Source organism: Pyricularia oryzae, chromosome 2 (genome assembly GCF_000002495.2).
Source record: "Pyricularia oryzae 70-15 chromosome 2, whole genome shotgun sequence".
Classification (NCBI taxonomy): domain Eukaryota; kingdom Fungi; phylum Ascomycota; class Sordariomycetes; order Magnaporthales; family Pyriculariaceae; genus Pyricularia; species Pyricularia oryzae.
Genome location: NC_017850.1, coordinates 5,228,955 through 5,250,772, shown reverse-complemented (window position 1 = coordinate 5,250,772; position 21,818 = coordinate 5,228,955). Strand labels below are relative to the sequence as shown.

The window sequence follows — 21,818 nt, the reverse complement described above, 5'->3', positions numbered from 1 at the left end:
CTGCCTTGGGCAGGATGTAGAAAAGAGACGGGTGTAAGATACAAGTGGCGAAAAATTTGGTTGTTTCTTTGTGTGAGAGATGTAAAACTGGGAAGACACTCGGAAAAGAGAAGGAACAAAACTGGGCTCAGGACAGAAACTGGGTTTTATTTCAAATGGCGCGGGAATTGATTTGGGCCTTGGTTGGGTAAGTTTGTGGACCTAAAAGTCCCATTTCGGGCCCTGTTGGACCAAAAGTGTTCTTTCGCGAAAAGTTGCATCACTAAAGAAATCCTCATCGCACCGCCACAGTTTCAGGCCCTTTTGGGTCAATTGACTGATTGTAACTGAACGAGACTGATCACAACTGAACCCAACCTGATCGCAGCCTGAATGTGTGGGTCAATAGCAGTGTGGGCCCTTGGGGGCCAGAGAGGGCAATTTTTGTGTAATTCAACAGGCATTGTTGGATGTATTCAATCGGCTTTTCAAACCATTAGCCAGGCTGAGATGTAATCAAGTCGAAAAACTCTTGTGTTGGTCTGCCCGCAAAGTCTTTGTGGCGCAAAGAAAGCAACCTCCGCTGTGGTGCTACAAAAGGGCGGTAGTCCTGAATCAGGTATTGGCATGTTGAATGATTCAAGCTCACTCCTTGTTGCAGGTGAATTCATAGCCAGCTGGGCCAACACACTCCCCCAGGGATTGAGACTGGTCGGCACCGGGAACCTGAATATGCCACAAGGTTCGAGTTAGAACATGGTCTGTGAGCATTCCGACAGAAAGAACGAGAGAAATATGGCTTACGTTGTGCACAATAGAGTACGGGTCCCAGTGCTCGTCCAGATGCGGCGCATACTCGATATTGTTCATGGTCCTATCCACCAGCTTCTGGTCGAGAATTCTGGAGAAGAAGGCATACGTCATATCGATGCCTTTGAAGGCCGAGTCAGCACGTGTTCGTACACAAGACAAACATGGTAAACACACCAGCTCGAAAATATCTTGGGGGAATTAAAAATTAAACAGAAAAAATACAGACAGACTAACCTGCAGAAACACCAGAGCTAGACCAGATATTCCCATCCTCGACCCACCTCGCAGTAGGGACCCAGGTCACGTTGGTGCCAAACTGCGTCGGCCACGACCAGGCCGCCTTGTTGGTGGTGGCCCGGCGCCCGTCCAGCAGCCCGGACTTGGCCAGGAACCCGGACCCCGTGCAGACGCTGAGCAGGTACCTGAGCGTGGGGTAGCGCTCCTTTACAAAGTCCTCGACCGAGGTGTCGTTGTGGTCGTGCAGCACCCGGGATCCGGCCCCGCCGGGCACGAGGACCACGTCGAGCGGCGGCGCGTCGGCGAACGAGTGCGTCGCCACGAAGCTCGGCGCCTGGATGGGGAAGACGCCGGCGGGGATGTTTGGGTTCGGGGGCGCGGGGTTGAGGCGCGGCGGCGAGCGGGCCCAGACGGGGCCGGCTTCTTTCCAGATGAAGGAGATGGTCATGTTGACGCTGCCGGAGAGCTGCGGGGGATGAAAGGATGTGAGCTGTAGGTCGTGGTGCATGACTTGGATCAAGGTTACGAGAGACTCGGAGAGAGCTTACGGCCATCATGACGTCGGCTGGGGCGATGACATCCAGAGGTTGGAAGCCAGGGAACAGGATCTAAGGCGCAGGCATGAGAGTTAGTCGGTATGTCTACTATTCTCAGAGTCAACACTTACAATGCCAATGTCGAGACTTGGTCCCCAGTCGTAGCTCGGTGACTGGCCCAGGACTGCTGCAGCCGACAGGCCAAACAAGAACAAGCGCATGGCCATTGCGATATGGGCTTTCGTATGTGTCTGAGGTTTTGTTTCTATGTGACAGGATATATATCGGCTCAAACTTGAAGATAGAACCGAGAATGAGATACTGCTGGAATATATATATACCCATATTCTATTGTTACAACGCGCCATCCCGAGCGGGGAAATAGTCGGCCAAGACTTTTGCACTGTTGATGGTGTATTAATCAACAATCAACTGATCGTCGCTGTGCCTAATCTGCATTAGTGCACTCCGAACGACGGGATGCAGCCCTGGACATGTCGACCGGGATCCAAAACTAGGCGAGGGCCACCACCGCTCCCGCATGTACCTGCCTCTTCCGTAAAGAGGAGTCTGACCTAGACGATATCCCGGAGAGGGTTTGAAATCCATTGAGCAGGTTTGCGCTGTTAACGCTGACCAAACGGCCCAAGTTCTTTGGCATCCTCACTAAGCATTGATCCCGTAGTGAAGGTCAAGTCTTGGTGTACGATGCTTTTGAATATGTAATTCGTTCAGAGTAGTGTAACCATTTGAGGGCTATGATGATGATAATCTTGCTCATAGTAAACTGCAAGTCATCATGGTGGGGATATATGTGACTAATCTGAAAGTGCAGAATCTGAATGATATTCTTGGACCTAATCGAGGTGATGGAGAAAAATTGAGTATAGTCTTAGTTTGCATTATAGTCAGTAAATACCCAATCCGAAAGTGTTCTCGAAAAGAGAGTCAATGGCCGAGAAATGCGAATGGGCAAGGGTAGCTACCTAGTATTCAGCCAAGGTTCGGATCCTATCCAGAGCTTAATACTTGGAGAGCTCCAAAACACCTTTGGCCCCAATAGTCCGAGCCGTCCCTCCATCAGAGCCGACGACCCGAGGTCAATAAATTTCCCGAGTACAATAGCTTAGCGATGTTGGCTCCCACGCCGTCCAGAATGTCCATTTTAGGCAATTGAGCTAGATGGATTGTGGGGTTTGCTGTACGGAGTATAGGTACAAATGTACAAGTGTCAGGGTTAGGGTCTACCAACGAAAAGCTTGCTGCTGAGGTAATTCCAACCCGACCTCGGTCGGCTTGACGTAAACCTCAAGTCCCGCCCTCGTCTTGAAAACTACGCAGTGTTGTAGTAGTAGTAGTAGTAGTAGTATTATTTAACGCCGGGCTCGGCCCGGCTCATTAGCCGGCCGTTAGCAACCTCCCGAGGGGTATCTCGGCGCGCTTTCTATTTTCTCTATTTACACAGCGGAAAACAAGGGCATAGAAGCGAATCGAGCCTGACCGGGTTCGTGCCCGGTCCTGCTTACAGGTTTGTTCACTGACGCGACCCCGTGCCTTCAGGCGCACGGAGGATTCGTCTGACGGCAGTTGACGGCTCTTCATCGAGAGGGGCCTGTGTCCAAACAGCGGAGCTGTCGGTCGTTTGTAGCCATGGAGACGAAGTTCCCAACAAGTGTGGGCTCGACGGCACAGGCGGGTGGTTGTTGTCGATAGCCAGCCGGGTTATCCTTGCCACGGGTAAGCGGGGAGGAGGTGGAGGGAGCAGGATTCGAACCTACGTTACTCAAGTAACAGCCATGGCGCTTAACCACTGCGCCATTCCCCCCAAAACTACGCAGTGAGAAACCATCACGGCCTGTTTTAAAAACACCATTGCGCCCACGACATGGGCCCAAAAGGCCAGAATAACCCTGTTTTGGTTTCTCCACTCCAACAAGTATACTAGACAAAATCACAAACTCGGCCATCTCAAAAAAAACGCCGCCGCAATGTCCGGCCGCATCATCATCGCACCGCTCCTCAGCCGCCAGACCCTACGCCTCGCATCACGGCGCACCTCCATCCCCACTGCCCCCGCGACCACAACAACCCACCGCACAACACAGCCCAGCCGGGCCCAAACCCGCACCATGGCCTGCAAGAGCTCCTCCCCCGACCAGCCGGCGTTCGAAAAGATCCCGTCCACGCCGATCCGCGTCCTCCGCACCGTCCCCTCGGTGCGCCGCTGGCGAAAGCCCCACATGCTGGACCAGCAGTCCGTCGGCCTGGTCCCGACCATGGGCGCGCTGCACTCGGGCCACGAGTCGCTGATCCGGCAGGCGGCGCGCGAGAACCACCACGTCGTCGTGTCCATCTACGTCAACCCGGCGCAGTTCGGCCTGGCCGAGGACCTCGACAGCTACCCTGCGACCTGGGACGCCGACTGCGCCCTGCTGCGCCGCCTGGACCGCGACCTGGCCGACGACGGCGGCAACCTGGGCCGCGTCACCGCCGTCTTCGCCCCGACCACCCAGACCATGTACCCCTCGGGCTTCCCCGGCCAGGCCCCCGACTCAAAGGGCAGCTTCGTCACGCTGACGCCCGTCGGCGAGCTGCTCGAGGGCCGCACGCGCCCGACCTTTTTCCGCGGCGTCGCCACCGTCTGCATGAAGCTCTTCAACATCGTCCAGCCCACCCGCGTCTACTTTGGCCAAAAGGACGTCCAGCAGACCGTCGTCATCCGCGCCATGGTCCGCGACTTTTGCCTCGACACCGACGTCGTCATCGGCCCCACCGTCAGGGAGCCCGACGGCCTGGCCCTCAGCTCCAGGAACGTCTACCTCGGCGAGAGGCGGAGGCGCGCCGCCACGGTGCTGAACCGTGCGCTCTGTGCTGCAGAGGCCGCGTACCAGGCCGGCGGCCTGGCCAGGGCCGAGATACTGGGCCCGGCGGAGGCGGTGGCGCGGGATACGCTCGCGGCGCAGATGGCGCTGTCGCCCGAGGAGAGGGTGGTTTTCGAGGTCGACTACATCTCCCTGGCCGACCCGGACACCATGGTCGAGATTGACGCCGTCGACCCGGCCAGGGGAGCAGTGCTGAGCGGTGCCGTCAAGATGCTGCCCGTCGAGGCGCCGCAGCCGGGCGAGGACCTTGGTCACAGCGGCGGGCCGGCCGTGCGGCTGATTGACAATATAATTCTGAATCCTGTACAAAAATAAGAATTGTTTGCATAGAGATGGAATTGTTTCTGGGCGTTCAGGGCATCAGCGGAAAAGAAAAAAAAATAGAAAGAGGTATTACGGAACGATTTTTTTAATACATGTACATGCATCAGCAGCAGACGCGCTTCCAAACAGCCGATACACAGCTGCCGTTCTCAGTTCATAACCATAATTTCTACAATCAAGACAAAACCGGCAAATGCACCACCCACCACGCTAACAAAATCCAAAGCAACGCCTCTCGGAAATCCCCCTACAGCCGCGCCCTGTTCTCCAGCGTCCTACGCTTCCTCTCCATCTTGACAGTCTTTTTGAGCGCCGCCTTCTCCTCGCTGGTCAGCCGAGCCGGCGCGGATCCCTTCTTGCCCTCGCTGCTGATGGTGTCGTTGTAGAGCCTCTGGCCCAGGAGGTCGGTCAGCCTGAGGACCCTGGTGCTGACCGTGGCGCCGTCGCGGCGGTTCTTGCCCTCGCGCCTGCTAGACGCGATCTTTTCTGTAAAGTCCCAGAGGCGACCCGAAGGCGTGAGGGCCCCCGTCGCGGGGTCGCGCTGCGGCGTCCAGTCCGGACTGAGCCGGAGCCGCGGCGGAATCTTGGGGTCTTTGGACTTGACGATCTGGATTATGCCTTCTTCCTCGAAACGCTGGTACGAGTTTTTGAGCGTCTCCTTGTTGACCGCCTCAAAGTAGCTCAGGTCACCTTGGTGGTAGAGGTCCTTTCCAAGCTGTTGGTCAAACTTTTGTTAGTTACTGTTGCGCTGGGCGAGAAGTATGTGTGAGAAAACAGTTACTCACCAGCTGCGCGCTGTTTAGCGCCTTGGCAAACTCAATCCAGATGTCCGAGTTTGTTCCAGGTGGGGGCGCCAATCCCATCAGCGAAACGGCCGCGAGCCAGCTTGACTCGATAAATGGCCATATCAAAAAGCAATAAAAGTCGTAATTCTCACGACCAGCTTGCCTCTCCTGGTCAGAGAGACCAACCTTGTCCACCACACCGTCCGCCGTCCGTCGCAACACGATGACGCCTTCAGCTTCCAGGCTCTTCAATGTCTTTTCCAGGCTCACCGTCAAACCCTCACCCGAGAAGATGAACTCGCCACGGAACAACGATGACAAGAACAGCACATGGTCATGCAGTTCTGTATACGAGATGTCTTGGATCTCGGGGCCGCCGCCTCGCTTGACGCGGACGTACATGGCCGCACTGATCAGGGCCTCGGATATGAACAGATGGATGGTCATGTTGCGGTAGAAAGACAGCTGGAAGCGGTCGACGGCGTAGTAGACGGGCTCCGTAAGGCCGTCGATCGTTCCGACAAGGTCTTTGCCCAGCACGTCAAGTCCACGCTCGATGACTTCATCCAGCGAGACATTACCAAAGTGAGCCACCCGACCACCCTTGGACCTGACACGTGCCGTCAACCACTGAACACGCCTTATGAGCTCTCCTTTGCTGCAACCACGGCCTCGAAGAGTCAAGAGCACCGTGCCAATAAGAGCAGTGGGCATGACAACGGAGACGTCGTTGATGTCTGACAGAACCTTGTAGCCGAGCGTGCGGAGTAGTTTTTGCCTGACCGCAGGGGTGATTTCTTTGGTCATGTCTGTGCCAATAGTTTTAGGGATGCCAATTTGCCTCGACAGCTGCTCGTCGATGAAACCACGCAGACTCCAAGGCTCGTGGAATCGCACGTCTACTCTGCCGAGTCGGAGCGACAACACCGACGAGCCTCCAGTCAAGAAATCTGCCAGGTTCTCTTTTTGCTTGGGCTGGCCAAGAAGCTCTGTGACATAACCTTCCGTCTCGATGACCTTGTCATATTGTGTGCTGACAGGGCAGATGATTGCGTCCTCCGTCCTCCCCGAGAGCACACTGTCGACAATAAAGTTGAGAATGCCAAACTTTGGCGACAGCAGTTTTCCAGTACGGGACCGGCCACCCTCGATGAAGCACTCAAAGTTGTGGCCATTCTGCAGCAGCGTGTCGATATATGTCTGCACCAACGTGGTATACAGTCGGTCGTCGCCAAAAGACCGACGGATCCACATGGCGCCCGCGTGCTGTAGAAAGTTCCCCACCAAAGGAAAGTTGAGGTTGTCGCCGGCAACCACGACCGGAAGAGCAAGGCCGAGCCTGTAGCAGATGAGCTGCAAGGAGACATAGTCGACGTGGGAGCGGTGACAGGGTAGGAAGATTATGCTCCGCTTCTTCTTTTCTGCCTCCTGCGCCACCCTCCTCAGCCTCAAAACCTCCTCGCTGGAGACGTGAATACCCTGGTGGTAGGCGCGCGTGAGCAGCTGGGTGACCATGTAGTAGGCGCTTCGGATGAACATCTTGCTCTCAAACTTGCAGATCATGTTGTCGGTCCACTTCTCAGCAACCTCCTGCAGCCACGTCTCGAGCTCGGCCCGCCTGTGCGCTCGGCGGACCTCGTAGTCCGAATCGCCCTTGCGGAACCATCCCTCCTTTTCCTCGTTGGCGAGCCGCTTCTCGGCGAGCTCGGCGATGCGCGAGCGGAGCAGCGGGGCCGAGAGGACCTGCGCGGCCATCTGTTCCGAGAATCCCGGGTAGAAAATTGGTTGGCCGATAAAGTCATCGTAGGCGCGCCAGCCGGTGCCGGACACGTAGAGGGATACTTCGCGGAGGAACCTGTCGGGGAGTTGCGGCACAGCCCGGGTTAGCTGTGGACGAACGAGCGATGGGACTATGCGCCGGACCACCAGGGGAATCTGGATTGCGATGCGCGGTAGGGTAACGGCGCCAATTGACGAGACACTCACTGGAGCGGTTCAGATCGGAAGCGTGCCATGTGCTTCATAAGGGCCTCCTCCTTCTCCGCATCGCGCGCTCCCGCTGGCGGCTCGACATATCCGCTGGGCTGGAGCGTTATCGAGTCGCCGAGAATCCTGAGGTCGGGAGCGGAGTCCCGACCCTCGTCGTTTCCGTTGACCATGTTGAGTTGACAAGACCAGGTGAGGTTGCTTCAATTGGTCGTGAATTGTGTGTTGTCGCAATCCAGGCGCAGGCCGCGCGGTCGTTGTTGTTGTTGTTGTGTATATCCAAGGCCGATTTGCGGGGAGAATCGGTCATAAGCTGAAGCTAGCTTGTGTGATTTTGTGGTTGCTTTGGTGCGAGGTGAGCTTCGGTTGATCACAGAGAATGTGGCCGCATTCTACTGCTGGTATCGAGTTCAACGCTCGGGTATTGTACGAACGTGAAGGATTCAGATTAAAAATAAACAAAAGACCGTCCACATTCACGATTAGTTTGACAGTAGCCTCGCTTCATCGTCGGCGGATCTTCGTCCGGTCTTTTTGCCTGGTAGAAAGTCGGCAAGCCATGGCTCGGAGCTTTCTTTCTGGCAATGAATTCATTTGACCATCAACATCGCTAGGTCAGCTGCTGGTGGTTACCGAGGCTGGCCATGACATGTGCCGACCCTGGCCCTTGCAGCTATGCCTGCCCGCCCAAACCCAACGACCCACCATCGAGTCCCGCCCCCACATTCTTCAAGGGAATTTGTACGCTAGTGCACAGCAACTATCCACTTCAGCGTAGCGATTACGCGGGCCATGAGTTGTAGCTCCCGATAATTTTTTCATGGGGAGCTAAATAAAGCTCAACTCGAGGTGCACGCCACGCTCCGTCTGAACATTCCCAACACGCAAAGTAGCGACATGGATCAAAAGACCCCAACAATGTCAGCCAACGCCGAAGCGGTGACGCGCAACCTCCTCTCCCGCGGCCACTCGCCACCCTCGGTCGACCGCCTGTACGCCGAAAAGATCCAGCACCGCCCGCTCCGCCTGCGCGCCAACTCCCCACCCCCGGCCACCACCGCCCGCGAGGCCCGCCGCGCCGCGCGCCAGCAAAAGACCAAGGACCGCGCCAAGCAGCTCAGGCCGAAGCCGCTGTCGGCCCGGGAGAGGCGGCGGCTGGGGCTGTACCGGGCGCCGGCCACGGGCGAGGCGCGCAGGTACGAGACGTTTGCGCCGCTGCACGCGCTGTGGCTCGGCTACATCAGGGAGGTGCTGGGAGCTGGGGATCTGCGCGGCGGGGGCGTCAACGCCGCGGCCAAGCTGACCAGTGCGGACTTTCACGGGGCCGAGGTCGAGGTCGTGCGCAGCTCGTGTCCCGGCCGCGTGGGCATCAAGGGGATCGTGGTCAAGGATTCCAGGTTCGTGTTTGAGATCATCACGCGCAAGAACGTGCTCAAGATGGTGCCCAAGGAGGGTACGATATTCCGGGTAGAGGTGCCTCTCGCGGATGCGGATGGTAGGAGTGGCAAGGAGGACGGGTCGGACAAGCCAGGTCGGGACACTGCAAATCTGCCAGCGGGTACGAATGATGGCAAATTCGTCTTTGATATCCACGGCGAGCAGTTTCAGCTTCGGTCCATTGACAGGGCGAACAAGAAGTTCAAGGCACATTTCTTGCCGAATCTCTGAGTGGGCCGTCTGTCCTTGTCCATTCTGGACATCTCAACACACGCCCAGGTCGGAGGAGGCTCCATTCGCCTCAATTGGGCGCACTACTTTATGCATTTTATGCATAAACTCCCAGATGAGTAGCTGTTGTTAGGTTCTTCGTGCGGCCTCTGCATTAAAACGAGCAACCAGCGATGGCTCGAAGCGGCACAACAGTACGCACACACCAAAGGTCCATCACAAGCTGTAAGTCACAAAAGTCCGGCGTACGGTATTGGAATACACGACTTGTTACTAACTAGTCTAGATGATACCAGAAGGTTAGCCTTTTGTCATCAAAAGTTTTCATCAAGACTTGAGGGCAAAGGAACATTGTCTCGAAATTCCAAGCACTTCCTGCACTGAATCACAAATATGGAGGCTCACCTGTAATCTCCCAGAGGTATACTTGTGACAAAACACCTTAGTATGTGAAAGGGGAGATTGTACTTGTTATCAATATAAACTATCTACATATTTCTGTACTGTCATACCTGGCGTGAAAGCTTCTTGGAGGGGCCTCTATGCGTCTCGAGACTGATAAAGTTTATTCTGGATCACTCCGGATCCTCCTTGTTAGGCGCTCCTCCTCTTCATCTTCCCTAAATAGGTTCCTGAAACGGGCGGGCACATCTTTGCGGCCGAGCCTTAGCTCCACCAGCTTCAGCCCCGGGCCGATGTTGAACCTGCCATCCATAAACAGCCGATCAAGGTCATCCCAGGTCCGCACCAGATGGGTCTGAGTGTTGTATCCATGCATTGCCCTGGCGTGCTCCGCTCCAAACGCGCTCGGCAGCTCCAGGTACTTCCACGGCGCAATGTCGTTGTACTCCTCGTCGGGCCCGTGGATGAGGCGCTCGTAGGCGTAGCCGCCGTTGTTAAAAATAAAGATGGTCACGTCGAGCCGCTGCCTGATGATGGTGCCCAGCTCCTGGGCCGTCATCTGGAAGCTGCCGTCGCCGTCGAGCAGGATGGTGCGCCCGCGGCCCGCGTCGCCCTTGAGACCCCGCTTGGCCAGCGCGGCGCCCATGGCCGCCGGCAGCATGTGGCCGATGGAGAACCACTGGCCCGAGGCGATGACGCGGGCGCCCTCGGGCAGGACAAAGTCGCGCGCGCCGAGCAGCGGCGTCGCGTTGCCGATGAGGATCGTGTCGTACGGCCGCAGGTACTTGTCCAGCTTTTGGTACAGGATGGACTGGTTGATGCGCTGGTCGCCGACCATCCACCTGCGCTCCCCGACGCGCCAGTCTTTCATAAACGGGATCGCTTTGCCCTTGATCGGTTCCTTTTTGAGCATCTCGATTGCCCTGCGCAGAATATCCCGGTTGGTCTGCAGAAGCATGACTGGGGTTGTCTGGCCGGGCATGGCTCTCTTTGGGCGCGTGGTGTGCGACGCCAGAATCATGAGCTTCATGTTTGGGTTCTTTGCCGATGGCCTCGGGACCGTCATCCACCCGAACGTGTTGGTGTCGGAAAACATGGGGCCGATGGCGAGGACCAGGTCGGCTGAGCCCACCCAAGTCATCGAGTTGATCCTGCCAAAGGGACCCGAGTGCACTCCGTGGTAGTTGGGTAGGCGGTTGTCGATCATGCCGGCTCCCGAGGGCATGCAGAATGTGGGGATGCCCGAGAGGGCTACTAGCTCGTTGATTTCGTCCTTGAAGGCATCCATTCCAAGACCTCGATCTACCAAAATCACGGGCTTTTCGGCCGAACGTAGCTCCTTTAAAAAGTCCCACTCTTCAGCGGGTGGTTTCGACCCTTGCTCCCCGTCGGGGCCGTCGAGACTTTTCTCCAGCCAGCTGCTGTCAACTTGGTGGTCGACCAGGTCTGCCCGCAACGGAAAGTACATGGTCTTGCGCTGGACGAAGCTCCTCCTCAACATGGAATCAAACTTGGAGGCAAAGTCCGCCGCCGTAGCCCCTTCGTAGACGGCCGCACTGGAGCGGAACTCGTCGCGGCCCTGGGTCAGCAGCCTGCCGATCTCGCGGAACGGCTCCATGCCGCCGCCCGGCTGCAGGGCGTGGTGCATGACGTTGGGGTATTGGGACTGGCCCATCATGGCTTCGCGCGAGGGCACGCCCACCAGGTGCACGACGGGGACGCGCTCCGCCTGGCTGCCGGCGATGGCGTTGGCCGCCGACAGCTCCCCGACGCCCATGGTGGTGAAGACGGCGCCCATGCCGCGCACGCGCGCGTAGCCGTCGGCGGCGTAGGCCGCGTTCAGCTCGTTGCAGCACCCGACCCACCGCGACCCGGCCGGCACGATGTGGTCCAGCGCATGCAGCAGGTTGTCGCCCGGCACGCCGTGGATGTGGTCGACGCCGTACTGGCGGAGGCGCTGGAAGATGTAGCGCGCGAGGGGGATCTTGGTCATGGTTGCGAGTTGAGCTGTGAGTGTGTGGCTCGGTGGTTTGGTCAAGGTTTTTTTCTTGGCTCAGCGTCAACCGTTGCCTGCCTGCTGCAAGGTCCCATGCAAGAAAATAATATGATTAATTTGAAGACATTGAGATTATCGATGGATTAAATCGTGGAATAATCGGAAACTCCACGCCATAATCCTCTGTTGTATTCGGCATTGAATTTTCTGATACCGACAACCCTGCAACAACCCTGGACTTGGTCCCTAAAATCCTGCGCCAGGGGTGGATAAGGACAACGACCGCCGTATGCCCCACGTACTGTACCGACGACCGTCAAAGGATCCAGCCGTGGCGGACGTCCTGAAACAATTTTGTCGAATAATATTAGAACATTCCTAATCGAGCAGGTATGATCACGACATGAAAACGCATCTTTCTGTCTGTTTGCAACAGACAATTAGCTTCAACCAGTTCCTGCAATAGAAACACATCGGGGACCAGGGTTTTATTCATTGCGGATAAAGCCGATCCGCCCTTCTTCAATTTTTCCTTGGCCTAGCTGACCTGACAGTGAGGCTGCCGAATGCCAAGCACAGCCGTTTCTTTCCCCCGCTGCCGGCACTGCGTTTCCAGGACCCGATTTAGATGCTCGGCGCAACTCTCCCCTGAAAGACAAAAAGAACGTCATGAACCGCATCATTTGACAGGCTCATTTTGGATAATCGCAAAAGAAGGCAGTGTAGTAGTTTGTACCCTCTCCTGTCGCTGAGCCACTTCCTGAAGCAACGCGACATAGGCGACAAATATGCTTGCGACTGGTAAGAATGTACCATGTCTCTACGGCAGGATTCAATGGCAACAGCTACTGGTTGTATTGCAATATTAGATTTGAGATTTCTTTGTTCCCTTTCTTGTCAATCTTCTCATCATTGCTTTTCGTCCTCGTAGGATGCCGTCTGCGGGCCGCGCCGCGAGTTCGACGCAGAACAGCACCGGCGGTATCTGGAAGCCGTGCAGGCGCAGGACGCGCACAGGTCGGTGGGCGAAACAGGCTCCCCCGCCAAGCCGATGATCGATTCGGCGCAGGTCGTCGAGGCGGGTGGGAGCGAGCCGCAGCGGCACAAGACGCACGAGTTGCCGCACGAGGAGCCGCACGAGGAGAGGCCGCATGAGATGCGCGGCGTTGAAGTGCCGGTCGAGATGCCTGCGGATGATGTGCAGCGCCAGCCGCCGGAGGAGCTGTCTGTTAGCCCGTTCGGAAGCAGTAGTGCACTTTTGGTACATGGGTACGCATGCATGGGTAAGTCTTGAATGGGATAAAGGGGATTTGCAAAAAAAATGGTATCGCATATATTATATACATAATAGAAACTAAATTAGGGATATGAAAGTCCTCCAGCGGTAGGCTGGGAGAGGCTCTGAGGACAAAGTAAATAGGGGCCCGGGTGGATAGGTAGCCATGCCTGCCCTGCGCAGCAAGCCTCCTGGTCAGCCCCAGCGTACTTGGTGACTGGTTTAAACACCAGCGAAAATATAAAATGGCAAAAACACCATTCAAAACGACGGCGACTTGCGTCGCATCCATCTGTCACATCTAGTCTCCTCCATCTAAGTGTCTAGACCGGCGAAAAATGTCTCGAGTGCGTGAGCCGCCATGGCTCTCGCACAATTAATGAGCACGCTTTGTGCTTTTTTGGTCATGAGAGATGAGTAGTTCACTCAACTCCTCAGTGGCCAGTTGATATTATCCTCCCTCCCGACGTGCACCTCGCTGGTGATCCATATCCCGCGCCTGTCGCCGGGGGGCCCGTTCGGCGGCCTCGCGCCCTGGGGCCGCTGGTTGTGGTCGTACAGGCCCAGGATCAGATCGACGCTGTCGTCGCGCCGCAGCCTGTCGTGGCTGGTGTGGCTGCTCGCGACGCTGCCGTTGTAGCTGCGGGAGTGCGAGGTGGCCGGCCGGAGGTCGTCATCGCGCCGCCTGCCGTGGCCGTAGTAGACTGCATTGTTGGACGCGCTGCGCACGTGTGCCGCCACCGGCCGCGCGGGCGGCGGCATGTGGCCCCCGGCGTCGGGGAAGCGCGTAAACGCCGCCAGCCTCATGGCCTGCAGCGTCGTCGGGCTGACGGGCCCGTTGTGGTGGTGGTGATGGTAGTCCCTGCCGGCCGGGGACGCGGCGCGGCTTTCTAGGTCGATCGGCTTGGACATGGCGGCTGCGGCTGCGGCCAGGACCCTGCTGTCGTCGAGGGCCGTGTTGTTGGCCTCCAGGTCGTGCTCCGAGGAGCACGTCGTCGAGGTGGTCGGGATGGTGGAGGGGTGGGTCGTGTTGCTGCCGCCCAGATCGCCCCCCTTTTCTTGCTTGGTTTGGATCATGGTGAAGCGCGGCAGCCTGTCGTCGCTCTGGCCCGTCGGGGGCTGGCCGCTTCGGTTCATGTTGCTGACCGTCTCGTGCGTCACGCCGTGTCGCTTCTTCATGTATAGCGGTCGCAGCGTCGGGATGCCGATGCAGAACATGGCGACGGCGATCTCGGCGCCGGCCCAGCCGAAATAGGGGACAAAGTTCAACGTGTAGTTTAGTACCTCGAGTCTGGAGAGGACCACCGTCCTGACGATGCCGCAGACTCCAGCGCTGTTGATGAAGACCCTGGTCAGTCCATGCCTTGTGGGCAGTTTGCTGTTTAAAAAAGGCTGTCCATGGTGGCAGGCAATACTTACATGACACCCAGGCTCATGCCTCCGGCGAGCATCAGCTTTTCTCTCTGCGGCATGCGCAATGACCAGATGAACAGCCACGGAAAGATGGCAAAGAAGAAATCACAGGCACTCGACCAAGCTACAAATTGCACGTTAGCACCAAACCTGACTGCCACTTCCAACTGGCTACAACACCACAAGCGGGGCAGGTCGACAAACCTCCAAGGCCGACACTCAACGGCTGGATCTGTATGTTCCAAGTCCCCGGCGTCCTCAGCGGGTCCCAGCTCGCCTTGACGGGGGTGGTCTGGTTCCACAGCATGATGGTGAGGGCGATGGAGGTGCCGGCGGTGATGGCGATGAGGACCCAGAGGGCCACGCGCTGCCAGGTGATCTGCACGACGCGCAGGAGGAAGAGGCCCATGGACAGCTTGGCCATGGCGTTGCCGGTGATGGCAAAGGTGTTTGCGACGTAGGTCCAAAAGATGGCGTCGCTCGAGTCGTCGAGCCCCAGGCTCCAGAAGCTGCGGCCCAGCCCGCGCTGCACGCCCACCTGGATCGAGCAGGTGAAGAGGAGCAGGAACAGGCCCGTCCACGCGTACATGTGGTCCTCGGCGCCGACGAACTTGATGATGCGAATCCGCGTGTACAGCCGCAGCCCTACCAGGGCCAGGGACATGGCCGTCAATGCCCACATGGCGCAGGCCAGCTGCATGCCCGAGTTCCATTCCAGCCCCATGATGGATTTGTGTTTTGGGGGTATGCTATTTTCTTGTTTTTTGACTCGGTAGGTATAGTTGAACCGCCGGGTTCGATCCGGCTTTTCGACCTCGACGGTCTCTTACTGGCGCAGCATTGGATCCGAACCGAGTCGTGAAGGGGAACCTGTTTGTTGACCGGACAAGGCGCGTCGTGTACCGTACAATGCGAACCAATCCTGCCTTCCCGAGGCAGTACAAACCAACGTCTCGATGGACGTGTGGTAGCACAGAATGAGACAATCGAGAGGGGCGCAAGGAAAACAAAAGTTCAAAAACCAAGGAAGAGCAACAAAGGGTGGATTATTCCCAAGGATGGAGGCAGGTTTATTTTTCTTTAAAGGAACTTGGCTTTTTTTTCTCGTTATCCTCACCCAAATGTACGAAAGCGGATGCGCAAAAGCGAATACAGCAACACAAGGCCGGCGTCCAGTGTAAGTGGCCGATGAAGCGCCCTCCCCGATCCCCCCCAGACTCCTCAGAGTCATCCCGGGAACACTTCTCCATCAGAAAGCAACGGACCCTGATTGGGACGGGCCAAGACCCTCTTGGGGCTATAGCTGAGAGATCTATCGGATGGCACTTGGACGTCACTGGCCAGCTTGGGCGACCGCCATTCAGTAATTCCCGAGGCCGTGACGGCGGCCACCAATGCAGACGCTTGCATCGCACGGCCGCGTGATCAGCGCCGCTCCGCCGTGGGTCAGCCCAGGGCTTCTAGACGTCGAGCTGAGGGGTTTTTTTTTGGTTTTTTTTTTTTTCTTCCATTTTTGACTCTGGCCTTGTTTGCCTAGTGTAACCCTGGCTCTTGCCTGACCACCCAACGTTTGGCCGAATAAGCACGAGTCCGACGGGGGTTTGGTGGGAGCTGATTTGATGCTTTCAGGTTCGGAGTGGCGCGGTACTCTGGGGTAGCAAGCAATGTTGCCCATGTCGGCGCTTGCGCGCATTGGATTGGCTTGAAAATCCAAGCTTGGCCGACCAATCTGTGCTGGAGAGATGACAGCCGTTTGTCTCCACCCGGGCGGTGCCCCATGTCGACGACATTTCATAGGTTGAGCCGTCAGCTGCAATTACTTTTAAGCGCCATGGATGAGCCTCTAGGGTCCAATGCGGTCGGTTCTTTGCCATCCACATTGGGTAGAAAACCTGATCAAAGTACGCTTCATCCCACTTGAGGTATTTCATGTGCGATTCTCGATCTTTTTTTTTCATCCTCTGGCGACAGATGACCTCAGCGCATTCGGTCAACTCTGACCGTGCTCATTTCCCCATTTCTCATGTGACTTTCTGACGGCGGGAAATTATGGGCCTCGAGCCTGTCAACTGCCGCTTGCCGCTGGTGGCTTGTTTGTTGTGGATTCAAAAGGCCGAAATGGGCAGGCAAGGATTTTGCTGCAAAAATACAGTACGGAGCATGCGATAGCTAGGACTACAGGTCAAACAAGCAAATAACCAAATCTATTACTTCGTAGCTTTCGTCTGTAATTGACGTCGGCTAGCTTCGATATCAATTCTGGGGCAGTTCTGGGGCAGTTCTGGGCAGTATTTCTTTTTCACTCACCGTGCAAGACAACTCAATTCACCTTGGCATTTTCGTGTTGCTCCCTCCCCGGCACGTGACTCCAACGGAACGACCCTTTTCCGATGTCGGCTGGCCCTTGTACGAGTTTGTTGTCGCCTTCCTGATTGAAGCACAAAGTTTCTCATTTGCCAAAGGTACCACCTATAACTTGAGAAATTATCAAAATCCGGCACACTTACGGCAGTTCTTCTCATTGCAGGCAACACGTTTTCTTTCTTTTTTATCTTGTGCACGAAAGGCTTTTTTACTTTATAGTCCAACCATCCGCAACCAATTTTCCCATATCCATTAATCGTGTGCCAAGCAAAGTCGATCGGTCCACAGGCCGCCGTGGATACCTAACGCGGTACTCAATATAGAGGGTTGGCGGTAGACTACCAAGACTACGTAGTTGTGGGTGTTTCTAGCCTCACTGGCAAGTATCTCTTGTCCAACGGAGAAGAGAAGGGATGTCATGAAGGAAGCTGTGCCCACCATTCTGCATCAGTACCATCCTATGTGGATATGATCATCATAGGGGGCAAGAGGGGCCGTTCTCGTGAACGGTCGCCTCTGATGTAACAACCACATCCTAGATATCGTGGTGTAGAGCTGCAACAGGCCGCAGGCTCTTGACCTGGTCGCGAAAACGCCTCCATCCGCATTACTTTATCTTTTGCTCCAGCAGGCCTCTGCTTTTTAAGTAGCAATTTGGTACAGTAAACATTTTGTACCTCGCCTTTTCCGCCGGCAAAAAATACGAATACAAAGTTTTCGCCTGCCTCGGATGTTAGCAACGGCCCGCGGGAACCAGGAGGGGTGGCTACATGGATGACCTGATGCATCGTCCTTTTAAGTTATCAGATCCGAAAGGAGTCCACTTTTATTGATCAAACCCTGGGAAAATCTCTTATCAGATCCCGCCGATGATCCTCATTCCCGGCCTCGACACCCCCTTGCGAGATTCCCAGCATGACATTTGTCCATTCAGAAAGATTCTTGACAAACTTTTACTGCTCTTGCCAAGACGAAGCCGGCATAACCCGGACGCAAAAGGAATTTGATGGCTTGGCAGTCCTCTTGCTCCGTATTTGGTGGTTTATTTTTTACGCATTCCCAAACTCTTTTGCTTCTTTTTTTGCTTTTCTATACTGGACTATGTATACCATTCAGCATGTTTGGTTCAGGTCGCAGCTCCGGGTCAAGTACAAAGACCCGTCTATTCAACTATTTGACGGCCTTATACACCGACTCGGAAAACTCAAGGGGTATTCATGCTCGTGTCCAGGGAGCACCTGGTGGAAAGGGAAGCAGACCAGGGCTTGGCAGACGTGAACCAAACGTTTGTGCAGATTATTTGCAGGCCGGAACCACATTTCCATCGTGTGGTAGTGGGGAGCACCCAGCTCACGGTAGCATTTGACAAATAACTCATGAAGCAGATGCCTCTTTTGGATGCGCCGAAAAGCTTTTGTCGTACCATTGCAGTGGCCGGGTCCCATATTGCTGAGCTTGTTCTGCCTTGTTTTCCTGAGTATTTATCTCACTTTTGTCACTCTTTTCTTCTGCTGTTTACTTGCTGCAAGCGGCCTCTTATTGCGAAGTTTCCTTTCAACCACTCTTGTTTGCAAGTCCGAGTAGCCCAGCACGGGGAACAGTCGACAACAAACAATGTCCACCCCCAAAGAAGTCGGCCCTCTGCCGGTCGTCTCCCCGACCGACGGCTCCGAAGACAACTCCAGCGACAAGCAAGCCTCGCACGACAAGGAAAAGACCGCGGGCGCCGACGATCCCACCCCCGAGGACGAGCACGATGTGAACAAGGACGTTGAGCTTCAGCATGGCGTGGCAAAGATTCAGGCCATCACCAAGGCGTGGACCTTTAAATACCTCATGTTGACATATGTCTTGTCAGTATTGGCCCTCGTCGAATGAGTCTGAAACAGACAGTTGGGATGTAATTATAATTGTTGACCCGATGGTCCAACTAGGATCTACCTCTCGTCGTACTGCCACTCGATGCAGCAAAACATGAACTCCAACCTTGGCCCCTATGTCACGTCTGCGTTTTCCCGACACGGCCTCCTGGCCACGGTGGGCATCGTAGCACGACTCAGCTCCGGCATTGCGCAGATCCCCATGGCCAAGATAGGGGACATTTGGGGCCGCATGGAGATTTACATTCTAGTGCACGGTCTCACTTCTTTTGGTGCGTCTTTGCGTCTTTGCGTCTTTCAGTCTCTCAGTCTCTCAGTCTTTCAGCGATCAACAAAGTCGACCAGGTCCAGACTAACACAAACATTTCCCCCGCCCCCCAGGCCTCATGCTCATGGCCGTCTCCAACAGCATCGAGACGTACGCGGCAGCCAACGTCTTTTGGTCCGTGGGCAGCGCCGGCGTCGGCTTCGTGCACACGGTTCTCATCTCGGACCTGACGTCGCTGCGGAACCGCATGATCATCTACTCGATCAACTCGACCGCCTACATCGGCAACGCCTTTGCCGGCCCCATCGTGGCCGAGCTGTTCCTAAAACAGAGCAGCTTCCGCTGGGCGTTTGGCGCCTTTGCCATCATCTTTCCCTTCTTTGGCGCCTCCATCTGCGTGGTGCTCTGGCTGAATCTGCGCAGGGCCAAGAGGCAGGGGCTCGTGCCGGTGCGGCCGAGCAGCGGCAGGACGACGGTGCAGTCTGTCGTTTTCTACCTGAACGAGTTTGACGGTATGTTTTTGGTGATGACAGTGTGTGTGATGATAGAGCCAAGATTGCTAACCGGTCGCCTGTCTGCGTCAGTCGTCGGAATGATACTCCTCTGCGGAGGTCTTTCCATCTTCCTTTTGCCGTTCAGCATCGTGTCCTACAGCCCGTACGGATGGACGTCGGCATACATCATCTTCATGATCATCTTTGGATTCTTTCTCGTGATTGCCTTTGCTTTCTGGGAGAGAAACTATGCAGTCACACCCTTGGTCCCGTGGAAGAGCCTCAACGACCGAACTATACTGGGAGCTGCCCTCACCGCTGGCATTCTTTTTGCTAGTGCTGGGTGAGTGATGCCATCTTGTAGTAGTATACTGTTTATGATGGGGCTTTACTAACAACAAACCATACATACGAAATGCAGAACTTGGGACTCGTACTTTTCCTCGTACCTACAGGTGGTCCATCAACAGTCAATCTCCCAGGCCGGCTTCATCTCCAACATCTACACCATTGCCTCGTGTACCTGGGGCCCTATAGTCGGCTAGTGAGTAGCTCCTATCCCTATTCCCCTCGTGTCAAAGCCCTCCCCCTCGCTGACCCTTGCCAAAAAAACAAAACACCCCCCCACCAGCCTCATCCGCCTCACCAACCACTACAAGTGGATCGCCATGTCGGCCGTCCCCGTGGCCCTCCTCTCGACCGGGCTGCTCATCCACTTCCGCACGCCCGACACTTACATCGGCTACGTCATCATGTGCCAGGTGCTCAAGGCGTGCGCCAACGGCACCATCATCATCTGCGAGCAGCTGGCCGTCATGTCGGTGGTGTCGCACAACCAGGTCGCCGTCATGCTGGCCCTGATCGGGCTCGCCACCTCGGTCGGCTCCTCCGTCGGCCGCGCCATCTCGGGCGGCATCTGGACGAACCAGCTCCTGCCGCTGCTGATCGAGAAGCTGCCCGAGGACGCGAGGGCCAACGCCACCGTCATCTACGGCTCGCTGCCCGTCCAGCTGTCGTACCCCTTTGGCAGCCCCGCCAGGAACGCCATCGTCGCCGCCTATGGCGACGTGCAGAGGAAGATGGTCATTGCCGGCGCTTGTCTGATGCCCCTCGCCCTGGGAGCCGTCTTCTTGTGGAGGAACGTCAATGTCAAAAAGACCAAGCAGACCGCTGGTCAGGTGTGGTAGGCGTCGTTGCGGTTCCGGTCCGCATTGCCGTCTGTCATTTGTTTGTGAGACATTGCTAAAGTGGGATGCTGTAATTCGGACACGGCGCTTACTAAAGTACACAATTTTCTGTGAATCAATACATTTTGCGCGTAGCTCTGCAAGTAAATGACACCATAATTGGCTCAGACATGGCTGAATATTTGGGTTTCTCCGCATGCAACAATTCTGGGTACGTCGTACGTGGTTCAGCTATACATGGTTCAGCTGTACAAAAAGTCGCAAGCAGTGGCTTTTCCTCACGAACGGCACAGCACAAAACAGTTGACGTCAGTTCGTGGCACAGCAGACCCAGACCTCGCATTCACCTCGGACTGCTTCGACTGCCGCTTTTGGCCGCGACCATTTTTTGTATTTTACCGACCAACCGCATATTCTCGACCACGCTTGATAGGTAGGGTTTACAACTAGACGCTCCTAGTTCTAGTTCTAGACCTAGTGTACTCGATGCCCAACTTTTTGGTGTGGTGCTCCCACGTCAGGAATGCCATTGATCACATTATCACGAACAAAGGGCGGAAACGCAGCCAATCACGCAGCAACCTCAACCGGACCTTTTACGCCGTGTAAATACGAAAGAAGCAACTCATTCTCTGGGCAGTCTGAATGTGGCAGCTGGTAAACAAGTTGCCGTCATCAAAAGATGTCTTCAAGACAGAGTCGTGACAAAAAAGAAAGCCACTTGCTTACAGTGGCGTCCTGCGGGCTTCACCGCCGACCAACAACCTTTTGTCGGGTTGCAAGCGTCTCACGTAACGCGCTGTTTATTTCCGTAGTTTGTGCGAGTTGAGAAAAGGTGCTTTCGCTTTTTTTTTTGGTTTTCTGTTTTAATTCCCAAGTGAGACCCTATAATTTGTGCAACGCACGGAAGTTTGCTCGATCGGACTCCAAAAAGCTGCTATTTTGGGTTATAGATACCCGAGTGCTTATACGCCGCACATGCGCAGGTCGACTTGATCAGCACTCGTGTTACACATTCTGGGATGCCCATGTGCTGAGCCACCTGCAAGCACCCATAGTGGCCAGAAAACCAGTCGCTCGGAATGGCGCTATTGACGGAGAAACCTGAGGGAAATCAACGTAACAATACCAAACTCAATCCCCTGCTGTTAGTTGCTAAAGTTGACATTTTATTTTCGTAGCGAGCGGCAATCTCTCAAAGCTCATCGCAAGTCTCAAACCCCGACCTCTAACCGGGAAAGGGAACCAACCGGAGCCAGGAACAGGAGCGTGGCTAACACACAGCCACGGGCCGCCCACGTCTTCGGAAAACGTCAAATACCGAAGGT

General features: G+C 55.7%; 9 protein-coding genes and 1 pseudogene across 10 annotated transcripts; 4 read left to right on the top strand and 6 right to left on the bottom strand.

The window, feature by feature from the left end:
* Window positions 1-8: 8 nt before the first annotated feature.
* On the bottom strand, window positions 9-2,000 carry MGG_01896 (DJ-1/PfpI family protein). Its single transcript, XM_003714870.1, has 5 exons — window positions 1,697-2,000; window positions 1,578-1,637; window positions 1,027-1,495; window positions 784-911; window positions 9-705 (listed from the first exon to the last, which is right to left on the bottom strand). The coding sequence occupies exons 1-5, from the start codon at window positions 1,931-1,933 to the stop codon at window positions 625-627; spliced, it is 975 nt and encodes a 324-aa protein (XP_003714918.1). The 5' UTR covers window positions 1,934-2,000; the 3' UTR covers window positions 9-624.
* A 645-nt stretch (window positions 2,001-2,645) lies between these two features.
* Window positions 2,646-3,167, bottom strand: MGG_15332 (uncharacterized protein; the record flags this gene model as incomplete). The annotated part of the gene is made up of 3 exons (XM_003714869.1): window positions 2,646-2,764; window positions 2,818-2,898; window positions 3,092-3,167. The coding sequence occupies 3 exons, from the start codon at window positions 3,165-3,167 to the stop codon at window positions 2,646-2,648; spliced, it is 276 nt and encodes a 91-aa protein (XP_003714917.1).
* A 151-nt stretch (window positions 3,168-3,318) lies between these two features.
* MGG_20026 lies at window positions 3,319-3,390 on the bottom strand (annotated as a pseudogene). The gene has a single exon. The product of its transcript is annotated as a tRNA-OTHER (tRNA).
* A 163-nt stretch (window positions 3,391-3,553) lies between these two features.
* Window positions 3,554-4,762, top strand: MGG_01895 (pantoate-beta-alanine ligase; the record flags this gene model as incomplete). Its single annotated transcript, XM_003714868.1, has 1 exon — window positions 3,554-4,762. One exon carries the CDS (start codon window positions 3,554-3,556, stop codon window positions 4,760-4,762), a length of 1,209 nt encoding a protein of 402 aa, XP_003714916.1.
* A 40-nt stretch (window positions 4,763-4,802) lies between these two features.
* Window positions 4,803-8,147, bottom strand: MGG_01894 (glycerol-3-phosphate acyltransferase). Its single transcript, XM_003714867.1, has 3 exons — window positions 7,543-8,147; window positions 5,557-7,411; window positions 4,803-5,486 (listed from the first exon to the last, which is right to left on the bottom strand). Exons 1-3 carry the CDS (start codon window positions 7,713-7,715, stop codon window positions 5,019-5,021), a joined length of 2,496 nt encoding a protein of 831 aa, XP_003714915.1. The 5' UTR covers window positions 7,716-8,147; the 3' UTR covers window positions 4,803-5,018.
* A 181-nt stretch (window positions 8,148-8,328) lies between these two features.
* Window positions 8,329-10,046, top strand: MGG_01893 (ribonuclease P protein subunit p29). The gene is made up of 2 exons (XM_003714866.1): window positions 8,329-9,435; window positions 9,507-10,046. Exon 1 carries the CDS (start codon window positions 8,440-8,442, stop codon window positions 9,208-9,210), a length of 771 nt encoding a protein of 256 aa, XP_003714914.1. The 5' UTR covers window positions 8,329-8,439; the 3' UTR covers window positions 9,211-9,435; window positions 9,507-10,046.
* MGG_01892 (pyruvate decarboxylase) lies at window positions 9,666-11,863 on the bottom strand. The gene has a single exon (XM_003714865.1). It carries the CDS (start codon window positions 11,603-11,605, stop codon window positions 9,776-9,778), a length of 1,830 nt encoding a protein of 609 aa, XP_003714913.1. The 5' UTR covers window positions 11,606-11,863; the 3' UTR covers window positions 9,666-9,775.
* An 80-nt stretch (window positions 11,864-11,943) lies between these two features.
* Window positions 11,944-13,013, top strand: MGG_01891 (uncharacterized protein; the record flags this gene model as incomplete). The annotated part of the gene is made up of 4 exons (XM_003714864.1): window positions 11,944-11,998; window positions 12,188-12,462; window positions 12,540-12,891; window positions 12,991-13,013. The coding sequence occupies exons 2-4, from the start codon at window positions 12,397-12,399 to the stop codon at window positions 13,011-13,013; spliced, it is 441 nt and encodes a 146-aa protein (XP_003714912.1). The 5' UTR covers window positions 11,944-11,998; window positions 12,188-12,396.
* A 297-nt stretch (window positions 13,014-13,310) lies between these two features.
* Window positions 13,311-15,021, bottom strand: MGG_01890 (uncharacterized protein; the record flags this gene model as incomplete). Its single annotated transcript, XM_003714863.1, has 3 exons — window positions 13,311-14,217; window positions 14,304-14,421; window positions 14,502-15,021. 3 exons carry the CDS (start codon window positions 15,019-15,021, stop codon window positions 13,311-13,313), a joined length of 1,545 nt encoding a protein of 514 aa, XP_003714911.1.
* A 3,151-nt stretch (window positions 15,022-18,172) lies between these two features.
* Window positions 18,173-20,644, top strand: MGG_15331 (uncharacterized protein). The gene is made up of 6 exons (XM_003714862.1): window positions 18,173-18,514; window positions 18,596-18,813; window positions 18,923-19,321; window positions 19,394-19,646; window positions 19,725-19,847; window positions 19,935-20,644. Exons 1-6 carry the CDS (start codon window positions 18,276-18,278, stop codon window positions 20,488-20,490), a joined length of 1,788 nt encoding a protein of 595 aa, XP_003714910.1. The 5' UTR covers window positions 18,173-18,275; the 3' UTR covers window positions 20,491-20,644.
* Window positions 20,645-21,818: the final 1,174 nt, after the last annotated feature.